The sequence below is a fragment of the Crocodylus porosus genome, unplaced genomic scaffold (assembly GCF_001723895.1).
Source record: "Crocodylus porosus isolate Cpor-Errol unplaced genomic scaffold, CroPor_comp1, whole genome shotgun sequence".
Classification (NCBI taxonomy): Eukaryota; Metazoa; Chordata; order Crocodylia; family Crocodylidae; genus Crocodylus; species Crocodylus porosus.
In genome coordinates, this window is record NW_017728951.1 from 18,700,286 (window position 1) to 18,718,261 (window position 17,976).

The 17,976-nt window shown below is 42.7% G+C and overlaps 1 protein-coding gene across 28 annotated transcripts in view; it reads right to left on the minus strand.

Moving 5' to 3' along the window:
• Positions 1-17,970, minus strand: part of TCF7L2 (transcription factor 7 like 2) — a 200,857-nt gene extending 182,887 nt beyond the window's left edge. For all 28 annotated transcript variants that reach the window (XM_019555939.1, XM_019555929.1, XM_019555936.1 and 25 more), the window contains exons 1-2: positions 17,933-17,970; positions 17,679-17,803 (exon numbers count right to left, since the gene is read on the minus strand). In XM_019555939.1, the coding sequence (XP_019411484.1) occupies positions 17,679-17,741 (63 nt within the window). In that variant the 5' untranslated portion in view covers positions 17,742-17,803; positions 17,933-17,970. The remainder of the gene's footprint in view (positions 1-17,678; positions 17,804-17,932) is intronic.
• Between the last annotated feature and the right edge of the window lie 6 nt (positions 17,971-17,976).

Genomic DNA, 17,976 nt, shown 5'->3' on the forward strand with positions numbered 1-17,976 from the left:
AAAAAAAATATGGAAACTTTGCTATTGGTCTCAGATTACAGGGAAAAGAAAGAGTTGTTTTTAAATCAAAATTTAAAGCTTTGGACTAAACAAAGTTGTCATCCTCTCTTCCAGTTGTAAAAGCATTCAACTTTATCATTTTGAGATGCAATTTCACACCCCAATATTGCTCCCTCCATCTTCACCACTTGCTAGGATCAAATTCTGTGTTTTTCTCAGAACAGTTTAGGAGCTCAGCTCCACCTAGACGTAGCATCACTGCTCTAGCCCTGATGCAGGTTTAGGATGCCTTCATACACAGCCCAGCACTTGTATTGGGACCAGGGATGATAGCACTTTAGGGCAGTGGTTCTCAAGCTTTTTGGACGTGAGACACCCCTCTGTGGACTCAAGGCCCCCCTTTATAACGTGAACTGACTGGCACCCGGTTTCAAATGCTAACATATATTACAAGGCTTATCTCCTTGCAGAGGGGTCAGACAGTGGCAGAGGGGGAAATCGGCCAGTCTGGGAAAAGCCAAAACCTGCACTTTTCTGCTTATCTTCTCGCACCCTGGATCTGGCATTGCACCAGGGTGCCGCAGCACCCCAGTTGAGAATCACTGCTCTAGGAGCTGCTCAGTGGAAATGGCCCCAATGAAACCAATCTAAACTGGATTCTGTGGTTTACCAAACATGCTGATGTGAGTCTAAAAAATGGCCAAGGCCTGTAAACATCAAAGGAACTGTATGCTAGGCTATGTGGCTGCAAGAGTACAACCTCTAATGTAGACAAGCTACACTGGTGTAAAACGGAGGTGGAACCCAAGTGCCATTCACACACCCAGGCCTGCAGCAGATCTACACTAAGAGTCCGTAGTGCTGCAAAATAAATTCCAGTACAGACACAATATCAAGGTCCTAGCATTCAGACCTTTCGCTCACAAAGCTCCTATTGGCTTCAGTGGGAGTTGCACACGCAAGACAGCAACTGCAAGATCACAAAACAATATAGTCATTACCTAAGTTCATGTGCTAGGAACAAAGCCATCCCAGCAGTCTGCCATGTAGTGTGGCAATAGATTCTATATAAAGCATCAGGAAATAGCTCCGTTTTCCATGTTATATATACCATCTCAGTGCAACCTCATTTTGGGGAGTGGGGGCGGGTAGTATAAAATTTAAGCAAAAGATGGGATGCATATTTTCAGAAGAACAAATTATTAAAGCTAATCTGATCAGTAGTTTTTCACACACGCTTGTGTATGACGACACACATTTTTTATCTTTATTATCCACCTTTACAATAACAGCATTGAGACAGATGGGTTTCATGAGACTGTTTGGAGGATGGCTGTTCTTCATCTGAATACCCACATTCACAGGCAAACAAGCACAGTCATGCACATGCACTATGGGGGTCACTATTTACTACACTTACTTACAGTCACCAAGCTACTCAGGTGAGCGATCACTCAAAAGAAGAGCAAATGGCTTGTGAACAACCCTGGATGACAGGGGCTTCTTTTTCCCTTTTGCATAAACTAATCAGCAAACACTCAAAAGTATTTTTTTTTTTTTTTACAAATCTTTACAATCTTTACGAATCTTTACAATTTTACAAACCTTACAAACGCCCAGAGGCAGACACAATCCACACACTAAGCGATAATACCAGACAGTGGCTCATAGATTTGGAAGTTGATATCTGTCACCATATGAAAGAGAGAGAGTGAGCAAACAATCTGTTTGCAACAGTCAAAATTAGTTCCTGAGCAGGAAAAACCAACAAACGTCCAAAATAAAGATTAACTGAGCTGATAGCTTATTTGCAAAGAATCACTTGATCAGCTCTGCTTATTACTATTTCCAATTTACATAGCACCTCCGATGCGATTAGTATGTAAGATAACAGTTAAAGATAGTGTCCCTTCCTCAAGGAGTTTACAGTCTGGCAGGACTCAGGAGGAGCTGGGAAGAGGTGATCTTGAATGAAGGATAATATGATCACCTGTGAGACTGGCAGCCAAGCTTAAATTTATTTTTTTTAATTAATATATCCCTGATGCAAGTCCTTTGGCCTTTAACCAAGTTAGCCCTGGGACAAATGTGACTCATGGCCCTATGTTCATGAATACAGTTACATAAACCTATATGATACTATAATCCAATAGAACAAAAATAAAACGAGGTACATTAGGTATCTAAAACTTTAAAAAACAAAACCCCCCACTTTTCTTGCTTTTAGTAAGTCTGGATTTACATTCTTAAGGGGGGTTGTCGTCTCACTCTCCATCTTGTTTAATGGCTACTTCAGAGATGACGTTTCATCAGCCACTAGACCTCCACAAAGCCTGCTGAAACACCCATGCTGGATACTTTGGGATATGGTTTCCCCCCCATTAGCCAAAAGCACATTGTTTATATTTTTAAGTCTCTCTGGATCCAAGGCAATGAAATGGGACTCAGCCAATCATTAGGATCCAAGGGGCACGTGCGGATGAGCGCACGTGTGGTAGGTGTTCAGTGGCACGGACCTGTCTGCAGCACTGCAAGCCACACACGCTACGTGCAGGCGTTCACTGTGCTGCCAATTTGCAGCGCAACAGGGTTTTTTTGACACCGGGAGATCCCAATGTCAAGAAACCCCATGCCTGAAAAGAGCAGGGCGGCACACGAGGCGACAGCGTTCGCTGCCCGAAACCAAAACCCAGCTGGCTGGAGCTATGCACCAGCTGCCAGCTGGGCTCTGTGCACCACTTGGCACTGCTGGAGCCCCAGGAAGCCCCCAAGGCTCCAGGTAGAGCTGCAGGGGCAAGCCCAGGCGCTGACCCCAGGCTCCCCTACTCTACCCAGGGCAACTTGCCATGCGCCAGAGCACGTGTGCACAAGCGCTCCCTGGGGACAAGTAGCAGCAGCACAACTACTGCCCCTGCTATTTGTCCCGGGGGAAATGCATGGGCACTCTTGTCTGGACATGCTCAGAGACACCAGCTATTGACCTCAGTGGAGAACATATTGTGGGCAATTCCCCACTTGGTTTCACTAAAGTAAATCTAATGAAAACCCACTGGCTTTGGAGCATAATTTGACTCTGGGACTTCTGTTAGGAAGTTGGAACAGAGCATTCGTTTAACAACAAATCTAAATCATTGAGATAATCACATGACAAGAGTTTTTAGCCTTGTCTTTGCCCGCTGTATCTTTAAATTAACTAAGGAAAAACAGTACAGAAGTATGAGCTGTTTCTAATCATTTTCTTTCAATTTCCCTTTCTTTTTTCATAGAAATTGGATGCATTTGAAAAATGTTTCCTTGTTCTCTCCCCCTACAACCAGGCAAGTTCAAATCAGAGATCTGAAAAAGCAAGCCAATTTCTCTCTCTCCCACCCCCCCACCCAGTAATGAGACCCCATAACCCTGACCTCAGTGACACCTGCATGACCCCATGGCAGCTAGAGTTTTGCACAGGTGCAAGACAGCCCCTAAACCTGGAATTCAGCTGAAAAGAGAAGAACAGAATCCAGGTTGCTCTCCCATAGTGGCACTAGTGCTTTGCTGCTAAACAGGTGAGAGCAGCTGGAAAAACCAAGGGATGGATTTTGGAAGGTATTTAAGTGCCTAAACTTCCAGAAGCAAACAGAGGTTGAAAGTACGCAATAGATTTTGCAATAGGAACAGCACTGTAAAAACAAAACCTCTGCTTTTCAGCTAAGAACTGTCCTTTCAACTTCATTTCAGGAAGTCAGAAGGAGACAAACATGTGTCCCTTGTCCTCTGTATCTATTAATGTCTGTCTAGAGGACAGACATTAAGTCTAACCACTTTTGGAGGAAAGAGGGAGCTGCCACTCCAAAGCAAGCTCGTTACAACACAACAGTCACCTCTGCACTCTCCTGCACCGATACAAGTGAACTAAAAGCCCGTAACTTTAACCGTCATGGACACTAGCTAAAAGCTGGAACAGTTTTCTTACACTTGTATGGCTCTAGGTGTATCAGATGCAACAGTTACATCATAACACACACACAGCTGTTTCATACCGACAATTTAGTTACATGGCTCTTTGTCCTCCGTGGTGTCCCCTTCCGTCTTCTACTTCCCAATACCACCCCCGCCTTTATTTTGGGACCAAGATGAATTTTCTGGAAGAGAAGCACCTATACCACCCTCATCTTTATTTTGGGACCAAGATGAATTTTCTGGAAGAGAAGCACCTGCTTATCACCCAGTGTTAAAAGATCCTCAAGACAAGAAGAGAAGTAAGACTGAGAAATCGCTGAGAGCTACAGCAATGCAACTGGATGCTGGGGAATGTGCGACCCGCTGCTCACCTGAACGGCCAGTTGCTTTTACAGGCTTTTTACACGTGCTTCACAACCAAAGGAAGATAAAAATCAAATAAAAAGACTTCCAGTTGTCAAACTACGCAACCACATCTCAAACAATTTATTCATAGAAGACAGCTTCCTCCTTGCCTTACACCCCAGCATTGAACTGCAGCCTTGGCATTGATTATAGATGCACAAACTGCCTGTTGTTGCTATGGATAACACGGTCACCAAAACTGAGTAAAGGGAAGGCTATTTGATGAGGAAATATAAAATAAAAGTGACACAACAATTTACCCTGACTGATGTGGAATCACACTCCCACATAGGTTACCGAAGACACATGATGGCTGAGACATTATCAAATTTAAAAAGTACAAGGAATGGAGCAGAGAAAGAAATGCAGAGCCCAGTAACTGCAACAGGCATGTCCTAATCAATTCCACGTTTTTCATCCCACGCGTACCGAGTGCTCTTTCAGGATGCCAGACACTTCATAACTACCCATTTGCTTCCACGTGGTCTTTTGTAATTGCAGCAACGCATCCTACTACAGGCCGTGATAGTGTGAGCAAGCCACAGTTATCACCAGGCCCACCTTCCCACTCCAAGAGAACATTACATTTGCCCACATCTTACATCAGAAGTATTAAGAAAAAACAAAACAAGCAAAAAAAACAAAAAAAAACCCCACCCAATGTATCTATATTATCACACACACAAATGGACAGAACTCTGCAAAAAAAAAAAAAAAAAAAAAGGAACAAGGCCAATGACTGGTTGGAGGGATTGCAGTTTAGGCCAAGTGGCCGTTTATGTAGTGTGAGCAAATGCCCATAGAAAAATGTCAACTTAGTAACAAAAAACAAAAACCCTAGTTTTTGCTAAGACATGGCAAACATTTGCCTAAAAACTGGTTCCTTTCCAACAGAAGACTCTTTTTGCCCAAAAAAAACCCAGCTGTGTACATCAGCTACTTTCTTTTGGGGGAAAATGCACATTCGGAATCTGCAATAAAATATGAAAAAAGTGAAATTCTGGATTTCACTGCAAAGTATTTTTCCCGCCTCTAAGTGCGACTGGGCTTTGGATCTGATCGGGGTCCAAGACTGAAGAAAGCAGCCCAGCTCTACAGCTCTTAATGATGTGAGAATTCAGCTGACTTCAGTAGAGTTTCTCACTGGAGAAGTGCAAGGGTAGCCAAGGCATCCAAGAATATTCACCATGGGAAAAAGTGGTACGCTAACTTTCTGGTAGGGTCTGCGTGTGACCAGAAACGGAGAGGGGGAGAAGGGAAAAAACATGGTATCCACTTAGTTCTGCCCACTGCCCTCACCAAGCCTGGCTCTGCCCCATGGAGTCTGGGGGAAGGGCTGGAAAGCAGCATCACAAAACAGGGCAAAAGGTTTGTGTGTGAAAGGTCCCTTCTATCTGTGCATTTAGGGGCAATACTGAACTGTCATTTATACAGCACTGAAAAGCCTCACGTCAATGGGTAGATTAGAAAAGTTCCTTACCCCAAGATGCTTAAGACTAACAGCAAATCCTGCCTTTACAGAAGAAAAGAAAAAAAACGAAACCCCAAACTTTGCTAACGCTCAGAATCGGGAATAACTACAAGTAAAACAAGAAGAGAGAGACAATGACTACATTTGGTATTTAAGGGGGGGAAAAAAACAAAACTGGAGTGTACCCAAGTGATTTAGGAGCATAAGTCCTCCTGGGACACAAGTGCCTAACTTCACGCCCATTCAGCTTCCCTCCCAAACACGGATCCGATGCCAAGAGAACAAGCCCTGCCCATTCGCTCCCCCCAGACTGGCCAGCAGCAGAGCAGGCTGCTCAGGGGTGGCCCGGGCGCCTCCCCCCGTCCCCAGCACCGCTACCCCGACTCGCCCAAGGCGAGCGGGGCTGGCGCAGGCTCAGGGCTGCTCCCAGACACGTGCCAGAGTGGGAGCGGGCAGAGCTGGTTTTCTTACTGGGAGACTCGGGTGTCACGAGGGAGGCTGTGCAGACAGGTCCTCAGTGGACTACGGAGCCTAAGTCCATCATTTAGACACTCTTGAAAACCCGTTATCCTTAATCTTTTCTTACTAACAGCACCCCCATTGGTGAATAGCTATTCATTCACCAGGACTGCGTGCGTGCGCATGTGCGTACATACACAAAGTGTCTGACCCCACAGGGCCTGGACTGAGCCCTTTAGACATGGATGCAAGACAAAACAGTCACTGTTATGATGTTTTAAAAGTTAGGTTTGTTCACAAGATCCAACCTCAGGCTGTCTCTGGGCCAGATCCTTCTCCCAAAGAGGCCTGGCAAAACTCTAGCCAGCTTCACTACCACAGCATTGCCCCAACACTGGCAAGGGGATAAAATGTAAATAGTCTACCTCTATAATCTTAACTCGTGCAAAGAGCCCTTGCTGCCACATGGAGTCCTGTTAAACCTAACAGGACATTTGAGGACTGAGGATGAGATCTAAAATGCTGTATATTTACTGAGGGGGAAAAAAAAGTGTTTTTATTTTCCTAAAAACACAGCAAAAAATAAATGTCACCAAGTTTCACTCTAGTAGTGTATCTTGAATTAGAATACAAATAAAAGAAAAGCAAAAATGTCTGCAATGGTCACTGGGGTGAAAGAAAAACAACCAAAAAAACAACTCCTTGTTCACATAAAACAAGGACAATTTAATGATGAGTAGTTGAAAATGTGGCCACACACACACTCCTTCATATACACATACATACACAGAAGCAGTTCATCAAAAGTGAATCAGAGGGAGAAAGATGAATTTGAACCTTTTATCCCCTGTCCTTTATAAAGGCTGCCACTCAGTAAACGGAGATTGCTCTAATTACTGTGACAATCCCGCACCCCGTTCAAACAACTTTTGTGTTCTGGACAGGTTTCTCCGCAAGTTTGAAATTCTTGGCCTGAGAACCACTCTCGTCTAAAAGAGGTTTCTCGTTCCAAGCACAGAATGCAACACTAACAACTCGTCCCTCTTTTCAGCTCGTTTCATTCTCCTTTTTTCCAATTGCCCGATTCAGAGCTTAATGGAAACTTGTCGAGGCTTTTCTTCCCACAAACCCTGTAGAGCCCCAAGGCAGTCTGTGCAGGGAAGTAACCACAGGAATCTCATGTTGTCAATTAAATTTGAACGGACACCTGATAACCAAAAGTATATGCAGCAGAATAATATATATCACATACATATACAAAGATGTGGGCATGTAACCAGCCAGATAATCGCTTTATGAATACATTATTGAAGCTGTGGATATCCCCAAATTCCATTTTCAATCATCCGGCTCCACTTTTGTTCTAGTTTACATAGACAACAGATGAAGAAAAAAAAAAAAAAAGGATTGAACTGAAATACAAAGCATGCAGCAAGTGAGCAAGTGGCTTTCACTGCAAAAATATACTAAAAATAAACATGCAAATTAGGCATCCTTTGATGGTCTGTGGATTACGAAGATCTTTATCTGCACGAAGACAAAATATTCTCTGTAATGAGGTTTGTTCTGGGGTTTGGCTTTTATTTATTTTTTTTTAAATGCAGCTACTTAGCTATTACCAAAGTTATTTTCTTGACTAGCTCCTATAAAAGGCTTTATTGCTCTCAAACCCTTCTCACTCTTGCATAAATGCATGCAAATGTTAAGCTACTTTATCCAAAAGACTGCATACGAGGTGGGGGTGGGCAAAGCAGCAGAAGGGACAGAGGTAAACTTGGAGGGCTCAGCTTTAAAAATAAAAACCAAACCCGAGCAACTTGGCAGCCAGAGGCAGAGCCATAAACTCATTCATCTATAAAAGTGACACAGAGAAAAGAATCTCTTCTCCCCTTCCCAAAGACAACAGAAAAGATAGCCAGGTCAGCTGCCATCTTACTCCGAGATAATCATTCAAAAAAAAAAAAAAATCACAGTTCTCAGAGGCACTTTATACCAGTGAACATTATACTATTAAAAGGACATTTCAGTAGCTGTTGGTTGAGGCGGCAAGTTGACCAACGCAACTGTTCAAATGCAAGTTCCAGACCATGTCTCTACCAGTAAAGTGACTTGGGTATGAATTAAAATCAATCAAGCTTAAAACTGATTAAATCAAGGAAGAGGAAATTGCTGAACAGACGTGCTCTAACACTAGCTCTACCCTTGTTTATATTGGTTCACTGAGTTAAACCAATTTAAGGAAGCGTTACGATTAGTTTAGAGGCGACTTTGTTAGGGAAATGTGCCAGTTTAATATTAGGTGCTTTGTCTCTAGTATAGAAAAGGGCAGAGCATTAAGCAATTGATCTGAAACTGCCTGTAAAGTTCCCAGGGAGCTTGGATGGACTGGAGAGAACAGGCCACCCTTTTTGTGGCCGTTTGCATTGCTTAAAATGGGAAGACCTTCGTTTGTTTCTACGATATCAACATGTACAATGCTACATGCCAAAAAGTTGATGTACTTGGCAATATTTTTGGGCTGATCCATTTTTGGAGAACTCCTTTTGTTTTGGCAGGTCTACTATAGGGCATCACCATCATATTTAAAAGCGGAAGTGGATTTTGTTTTATACCAGAGGCACTCGCGAGAGCTTTACAAAGCAGCAAGTTAGATGCTGGCAGTCCAGGAGCTGCGTAGTCAAATATGGCATCCATTACTCATCCACCAGTCCTTCCCACAGAGCCTTAGGCATTCAACCCTGTTTTACCAAGCGGGGAAAACAGATAGCCCGGGCACCAGAACGATCCCTTTCCGATCCCAATTAAATTGCCATGGGATCTTCTGCGTCCACGTGGACCGTCATCTAAGAATTTGCTTTAAATGCCTGACCATATGCCTGCAAGAACGCAGCACCCTATGCATCTAACAACAAAGAGAAACTATCCACAGATCTCCTCTCCTCTCATCTTTGCACTTCCTTGAGCAAACAGCAAAAGGAGTTTAACACCACAAACATTTTCCCCCCTTGCCAAGTCCTACTTGTCCCATATAATTTCTGTCATTAATTTTCCTTTGCTGAAACCAGCAGCGTGCGAGTCAGAGAACAATCATTAACTTTTACAACTTCCATACAAATCCGCCTACTCACACTGGAAAAGCAGTATTGACATGCAACAGTCTGCATCCTCCAAACCTCCTGAATTAGGAGTTTGGGATGTAAAACTATGGCACAATCAGCCCTTATTTAAATTTAAGCAGGAGATTTTTGTGGGGTTGTTTTGTGGGTTTTTTTGTTTTGTTTTGTTTTTTTAGAGTAATGAAGTCAGTAACAGGAGTTATAGGAAGGGTAAATTGATACTTCATCACTATTGGCAAGTTTGGTGTAGGTGAAGGAGCCATTAGAGCCAGATGCAAAGCCTTTTAAAATCAATGGGAGCATTTCCAGTCACTTTAGTGGTGCTTGAATCAGGATCAGGGAACATAGGCTTCATAATAATCTGAGACCCATGTTTGTTCTCTTTGTTCAAAAGCAAATGTCAGGCATGAAGATGCACCTTGAAAGTGTTGCTAAAGTTGGCGGAGACCCCGAGTGAGTAAACCCTATGATGCTCCCATTATTTCTCCAAGACATCTTTACCACAATAGGTCTCATTAAAAGTTGGGGCAGCAACACTTTAAAGCCTCCCATCATTATTAATTAATTTAGGAAGAGCTATAGAGCACTCCTCATCATGAATTAATTTGTATTAATATGGCCATCATATGCGTTTCCATAGGAAACCCATTGTTACTCAGCACTACTTAAAACACATCAAGTAAAATGGTACCCTTTTTATTTAGTTGAAGGAAATTTAAAATAAATAGATTCAAACAAAATTACTAATATCTTTAATGCATCATAATTGGCACAGCAAGCAGAAACCCAGTTATCTCCTCGGTAAATATTTATAGCGTCACTCTTTCCCATTCATTCTGCATTTTCATCGAGAATCTCGCTGTACCCTACATCTGCAATTCATTGACTTTACAATTTACCACATGTTGAGATGGAGAGGTCTCAGCTCCATTTGAATCACTGCACAAATATGCAAGTGATTTATCGTTTTAAAACTGAAGACTGCAAAAGAACGACTCCACTTTTCCTGAACATTACTCCTTCTGGCAGACCATGAACAATTACAGTTCGTACTAATTAAGCTCTGTAAATGTGCTGTGCCCTGCTAATGCCTACCAGGCCTCGAATTTAGTTTTGCAAAGCCAAACTTTAGCTAGCAACTTAACTCGTTCGGCACAGCCCAGTTGCCTGCCTATGACCCCAAGAAGAATAAAGGCTGCCATTTTAAAACTATTCAACAAGAGGACAAACAAAAGAGGAAGGGAAAAAAAAAATACAGCCCACTGAACTGCCCACAAGGAATCAGATGGAAGCAGGGAAAGGGTGAAGTATCTTGGGAAATAAAAGAACATCACTGTTGCCAACCTGTTAAAAAGGTACTACCACACCACCTTTTTAATGTGGTGTTAAGGGATTCCTATTGATCCCTAGAGGCTAATAAGCTACAGCATTCCATTGATTAGGAAAATGCATAAAACCTTCACCTAAATGGCCTGCACATTTATTTGGGAGGAAAGTCGAGAATGACAGCCACTCATATTTGTACAAATCAGGATTTATGCACTTTGTCGACAAGAACCATAGGGGAGACGTCTCCCCTCTCCCCACCCCTGTCTGTTTGCCCCTTCAATTAGTAGCTGGGATCTGAGCGTGGCAGTACAGGAATACTGAAATCGAGAAACTAGTAAAGGAAATTAGAGCTGGAGTTATACCTAAGCATCTCTGATTCCCCATGTTTGCACACACTCACACAAGCCTAGCCTGCACAAGTACAGGCACCTCCAGCCTAGAAAGCAGCACTACAATTGTGACAGTCTGTTCTTTAAAAGGCTGTTTAATCAAGAGTGAGCCGAGAGAAGCAATGTCTTTCCTCCGGCCCCCAAGACTTTCCTGACACTTAAGAGTCAATCTCTAGATCCCCAGCATCCCCTTCGAAAGTCCATTCAAATATATGGGCTTTTTTTCCAAGTTTCGAAGAGACCTCCTTGCACTTTAACATTCTTTCCCAGTCCTTCAACGACTCCCCCTGGATTCTCCAACACTCCCCCCGGATACCAGTTTTCTCCTCCTTAACGCATTTTCCCCTCTATCTCCACGGCACACACTTCTCCCTACTAACCCAGATTTTTCCTTTTTGGAGAGTACAAGACTTTTTCCAAACAACTGTTGTTTCAAAAGTAGCAATGTCTGCAAACTGCTGTGCAGATTTTTTGCTTTTTCAGGAAGAGTTCTTCCCCCCTCCCCCCCCCCCCAAAGGCCAGGCTAATGCACACATTTCCAAAATGAATTCAACTTGCACATTTCTGTTGGCGTGTGGTACTTCTCCCAGCTCAGTGGTACATCAGTAAATTAAATGGCAGTTCCAGGCATCCGGTTTCCTTAAGTATTCTGGGAAATATTTGGTGGGGTTGGTGTCTAGATGCACTGTACAATGCTGTCAATGTATCCAGAAAGGGCATAGGCGATAGTATTTTTTTTTTGGTGGTTTGCACCATGTAGAACTGCTCTCGACATTTTTTCAGTAGTGCAAGTGTTAATTATAAAGCTTAATATCCTGCACCAAAGCACAAACACACCAGCAGTTAAGAGGAGGAGGGCAATATTCTTAGCTTTTGGGGGTTTTCCTGATTTCCATCTCTTCCCCCACTCCCCATCTCTCATTGCTTATAATTAGTGAAAGAAATTTGACCCACTGCCAGTGTCTGTGGACCTTGGATATTATAAGGCCAGCGTGGCGTCAAATATCTTAACATTCATAAGTGTTATAGGCTGTAAATAAACCCTGTGGATTTATGACCCTGTGCTGCCTGCCAGCAAATGACTGTGGCACATTTCTTTCAGCAGACCTGTCAAGGTGCAAGTTTGCCTTTGGTTGTAAAATTAACCATTTCCTTCACAAATGTGCCCAATTACAAGGCAAAGTTAAAGCTTACTTGCATCTTTGCAATAACTCAATAGCTAAGGAAGTGCACACACACCACTCGAAATTTCTCCCGAACCTTGTGCACACCACAAACAAAAGTTCCCACAACAGTTAAGAGGGTGGGAGTGATAATAGATCTAATTTCACCAACCCTGAAAAAGAAAATTATCTCTACTATATTTGCCAGTGTTTCGGGTAACTCTTAAGATGGGCGGGGGAGAAAGAGGGCTGGGGAAAGTAGCATATAATTTCTTGCCTGCTCTAGTGTCTGAAGAAGAATCTTTTCCCTTCCCCCAGTATTACTTCCTGTGTAGGAGAGCATTTGCTAAATCCAGGTTGTCTCATGCTTAACTGCCAATATAATCCAACTTCCACATAACTCCCAGACAGCTGGGAAAAGGTCCTCAGAGTTTTAGTCATGGTACAGAAACACACGTCCACACAAAAAATCTGCAGCTGTCCTTTCTCTACACCACATTTTTAATCTGATTTTGGGGCCCCAGTATTGAAAGCCTGACAAAACTGAAATACTTTTACCTACATCCTGGCTGACAGGGTCAGATGAAAACTATGCCATTTATTTTCTCCTTCACCTGACAAATCGACATACATTTTTGTGCTTAAACAAAAATAAATAAATAAATAAAACCAAAAAAGTGGTTGGCAGGAAGAGGGTGGGAGGGTGCAAAATAGCATTTAATGTATGAACGCATTCAAAACCTGGAAAGGCATCTACTGTAATTTTTTAAAGTACAAATCAGCCACTGGTGTGCCTATTAAAATGTTCAATTTCCAAAGCAAATATTATTTTTAATGAAGTGCAGTACTGCAATTATCCTGTACACTCAAGTAACAGTACTGCATTATATTGTTTTGCAAGGTTCCAGAAACATGAAACTTTGCTGTAACTATTTTTCATAGTCCCCCAAGAGAAGCTCACTGCCCAACCATTTCAAGAAAAACGCTGCATGTTCTCTATAATGAAATCTTATCAGAGAAATTTGGGATCCTTTATAGAAATGAAGTTAACAGAGCCCAGGCTCCTTGCCGGTGCAGCAGAGTGATTCACCTACTTAAACCATTCTGAAGTTTCACAATACGATTGATGCCATAGGATCCCAAATTCTTATTTAATAGCTTGTTTCTGTACCCAAAAAGTATATTAAAAGCATGTCTGCTAATGGTGGGGGATAGGGGAGAGAAAGAAAAGAAAGAATGAATCATGCACTTCATTGAAAAGCCACGCATCTTAAAGCACTGAAGTGCTGACATATTAAGTTATATCTACATTATTAAACTAGTTGGTGGATGCTAATACTATAATCCATATTGCAGACATTAAACCTCAACCATAAAGATTAGCAAAGAATTAATGCTGTCGAATCGAGGCTAAAATTTAACGTGCTAGCCCTAAATATTTCTAAAGGAGATGAAAAACAATTAGCATAAATACCAAAGAAGGGCAAGAACACCTGTTCTTTTTCAGTGCGATAAGCATTTTATTGTTCTCTATTTAGAATGTAATGACCTGTGTAATTACAGTAATATTACATTGTATTGCAGGGGCTTGGAATGTCACACTTTGAAAAGTGTTGTCAAAACAACTGGAGGGAGGAAAAAAAAAAGAAAGGGACCACCATTAACCCTTCACACTCCACTATCTACCTCTTTTGTATTAGAAAGGATTATGTTGTTTGATTCAGTAGATAAAGAGAAACATCCACTTTCCAAGTCAATTAAAAAAAAAAGTTTCTTTTCCCAAACATAAAACCTTAGCGAGGGGGCAACTCTCGTATTTAGGTATTCCAAACATGCCAACTTTGGCATGAGATACAAGCTTATTTGTGCAATCGGGGAACAAATTCTCACTTGGAAAACAAACACTTTAGAGCAAAGAAGATGCAACAGCATAGAAAATTAGGAAGACCTGGCAAATGGTTCTCAATGACAAAAATATTTCTATCTGCTGGGTGAAAGCATTAACCATACTCTAAATTTAGAGATGGGAATAAAATACACTACTTCTCCCTTTTTTTAAATTCAGAACTGAAAATAATGTCCTTTATGATCCCTAATAGGCAGACACCACAGTCCTTCTGCCAGTGTATCTGACAGAGATTCACAGCTACGTTACTTCATTACTATTTGACTAGATCTCTAGTTAATACAGATCTAGTCTTAAAAGCCATTCGCATTACTCTATCAAAGGCAAAATTAACATTATGCAGAAAATCTTTATCTTTTAAAGTAAAATTATTACTATCAAGCTTCATGGAGTCTTCGGCAATTAAAGCACTATTCTTGAAATAATGCATTATTCATCATAAGCAGATTTAATGATACTTGGTAATTCTTTATATCCCTACAACAGAAAAGAAGAAAATACTGTTCCTCGGAGTTTGCCCTTCCCAGAACAAACAGCTGCAGGTACATCTGCAAGTAACAAAAATTCTTCTAAACCCAATCCAAAAACAAGACAAAGGGACTAAAAAGAGGGGAGGAAATTAAATCGGGGGAACCCCCCCCACACACGCCTCCGGATGCCACAGGGAAAAAAAAAAAAAAAAAGAGGGAGGGGGGAAATGATGCCTATGTATCTGCATCACTTTTTACATTCTTAGAACTTAAATATTACAGCATAAGAAAATCGACACAGTGCATGTTTTCTCTTAATTTCAATTAATAATCATGAACAATGTTCGATACCTTTCCAAGTTGTGTTAAAAACCGGGGGGGGGGGGGAAACTAGCTTGTCTGAGATGCAAAGCTAGGATGTCAAGAATACACCTAGAACAGCATGACAGACAGCAATTTATCCCGCTTAATCTTTATGCTATTCTGCTTTCAGGCCTAAATGATGAACTTCATTTTTTCCAGCCTCCATTATGTTCCCAGCAAACATGTATATACACAGAACGTGGGGGGGGGGGAAGGTTAATAAGATATTAAAGGGTTTGTGGAGCTTGAATGTGCAAATAATAAAAATAGCCTATTGAGTGTGGAAATATCTTTCTAGCATCCATCTGATAACACTACAAGGCCACCTGCTATGTCAGCAATAAAACAACATGTAATCTTTTATACAGAATCGTTAATTCATACAAATACAACATTCCTATGGGGGCTTTTTTTTTTTTTTTAATGGGGGCAGGGGGGTCCAGAGTGAGAAAAGAATATTTCCATTAAAAAGGTAACTAGTGAATGATCCCTATCTTTTTACTCCACAGCAAGAGAAGCATGGCAAGTAAATGTAACAAGGAACTGAGTCTTATGTTTAAAAAAAAAAAAACAAAAAACAAACAAAAAAATATATATTACAACTCCCCCAGAAATACAGCAGAGCTGTTCCTTCAGTGAACCTACTCTTGGAACGCTGCTATAAATTTTAAATATGGGGAAATTATTTTAAAGAGATTCATAATTTGGAAGTTATTTTGGAAGGGCACGTTTCGCTCTCTTCAATCTAAGGTTGCAAGATTTGGAATTTAAAGCATGCATATGTGGACTCACATTCAGAGCAAAATCTAAATGCATTCAGCCTCTCACCCCCCCTCCACACACACACCCTGCTCATTACAGTTACAAACTGCAGTCACCCCTCTTCTAGTGTCCAAGAAATCACAGACCCTGAAAAGCAGTCTTAAAAAGATAACCAAAAGAAACCAACACTCCCACATCCTTCAAGATGGGAAAAGCCAGGAAAAAAAACAAAAAACAAAAAAAAACACAATTATTTCATATTCCCATTCCTGCGGATTTGCTAATCTGAGCCTCCATTGTCGCTTTACTGAGTGCAAACAAACCTGACCTCATGTTTAATATTTTAATGCTTTAAAACACTTGTAGATCTGAGATACTGAAGTCGCCCAAGACCTGAGCCATTAGTACAGCTCCTACGTCTCCTGAACAGTAGATCTATTCTTGCAAATTGCTCTCTCGTGTTACCGCAGGAGAAGGGGGGGGGGAAGTGCGTAAATAGACGCAGGGTGATGGTAGTGGACCCTCAAGGCTGAAAAGCCCCTAAAAGATACAGAAGGACAACGCCGAGCAAGTGTATACAAAACACTTCTTAGCATTTTGTACTCCCCACAGATTTAGCATTCATAATTAAAATACTCTCTAAAAAAAAGGTTCATCTTGATGTGTGTTTTGTCGGAGCAGACAGCGCAGTATAGGATACCGCACGACATCGAAGAAGAGACTAACTAAGCTTCTCCCCCCCCACCATCATACCCCAAAGTTGAACAGATCCCCACTGCCTGGGCTACCCCCCCCGGATTGACTCTGCCCATGCTCCCCCGCAGATCTGATCCTTCATCCACGCTCCCATCTCAAAGGGGGGCGGGATTGCAGCAGAATCCCTGCTTTTAAGATCCGCTTTCAAGTGCAGAGTTGTTGGTTTGTAGTCTTAAAACGACAATTTCTGCTTATAAAAAATATATATATATATATATATATCTCTCAATTCTACCCGTGCTCCAACTCCTGGCGGGACTTAGCCAAGTAGCACCCCCCCAGCCAAGAAAGAACGACTTCAGGTGTCCCTAGGAAACATTTGAAAAAGCAGGGCGTCATTTAGGTCAGGCAAAGATGGGCTATTTCTGCGAGCTCAGCTTGGGATCCCCGATTCTGCTCCTTTTAAAAGAAAAAAAGAGCCTGGACTGCTGCTTTGCAAAGAAATGTCAATACCTTCCTGCTCTGCCCCCCGCCTCCAAACCCCCCCCCCCCCAAAAGTGGAAATAAACTTCAGGCACCACATTTCCCGTGCACAAACTGCTGCGCCCAAGACAAGTGAAAGGCCAAAAGACAGCTTGAACGAGCCAAACAAATAAAAACAGAAGCACAACAACAACAAAAAAAAACACCCCAAAACAAAACAAAAAAAGTTCCCTGTCTTGATAAACCGAAAGGAGGAACAAAGTCTCACTGAAGCTAAGACAGTCCATCAGCTACCCAGGGAGCTTTCTGCAGCAAGGGAAGGGTTAAGGGGGAGGAAAGGAGGAGGAAAAGAAAAAGTGTGTGCGTGTTGGGGGAAGGGGGGAAAAGAAACCGGGTCTGCAGTGGAGAGGGCAGGAGAAAACAGAGCCCCCCCACCCCGGCCAACAAACAGTTTGGTGGAAAATCAGGCGCCGAGATTCAGCTGGTGGGAAAAGAAAGCCCCCGAGCCGGGCGGAGGGAGCCGGGCCGCGGGGAGGGAGGCAGGAAGATGGCGAAGGGCAACCCCGGCCCGTTGTGCAAAGTTTGGAAAAGTTTCTGGCGGTGCCAGGGGCATGCGGGGGTGGGGGGGAAGGAAACGTGCCATCCTCACCACCCCCCTCTGGGAAGGGGGGAGGAAAATAAAGGGGGAACGAAACCACACGCAGCAAATAAAGCAGGCACTTACTGTTCTTGCAGTCGGAGACAGCGACCCATTGGGGAGGTACGGGCTGGTCAGGTCGGGGATCATGATGAAGGGATAACCGGGGTAGGGTGGGCCCTTAAACAACCCTCCATCTTGCCTCTTCGCAGCTAACATGGCGGGGGGAAGAGAGAGGGGCAAAGCGGGGAGAGACACAAAACTTTCATCAGCGAGGGGCCCGCCGGGCCGGGCCGGGCCGCCGCGCCGCGCCGCGCCGGGGGAGCGGGGTCGCTACTCACCTTCTTCCAAACTTTCCCGGGATTTCTCTCGGAAAGTTTCGGAG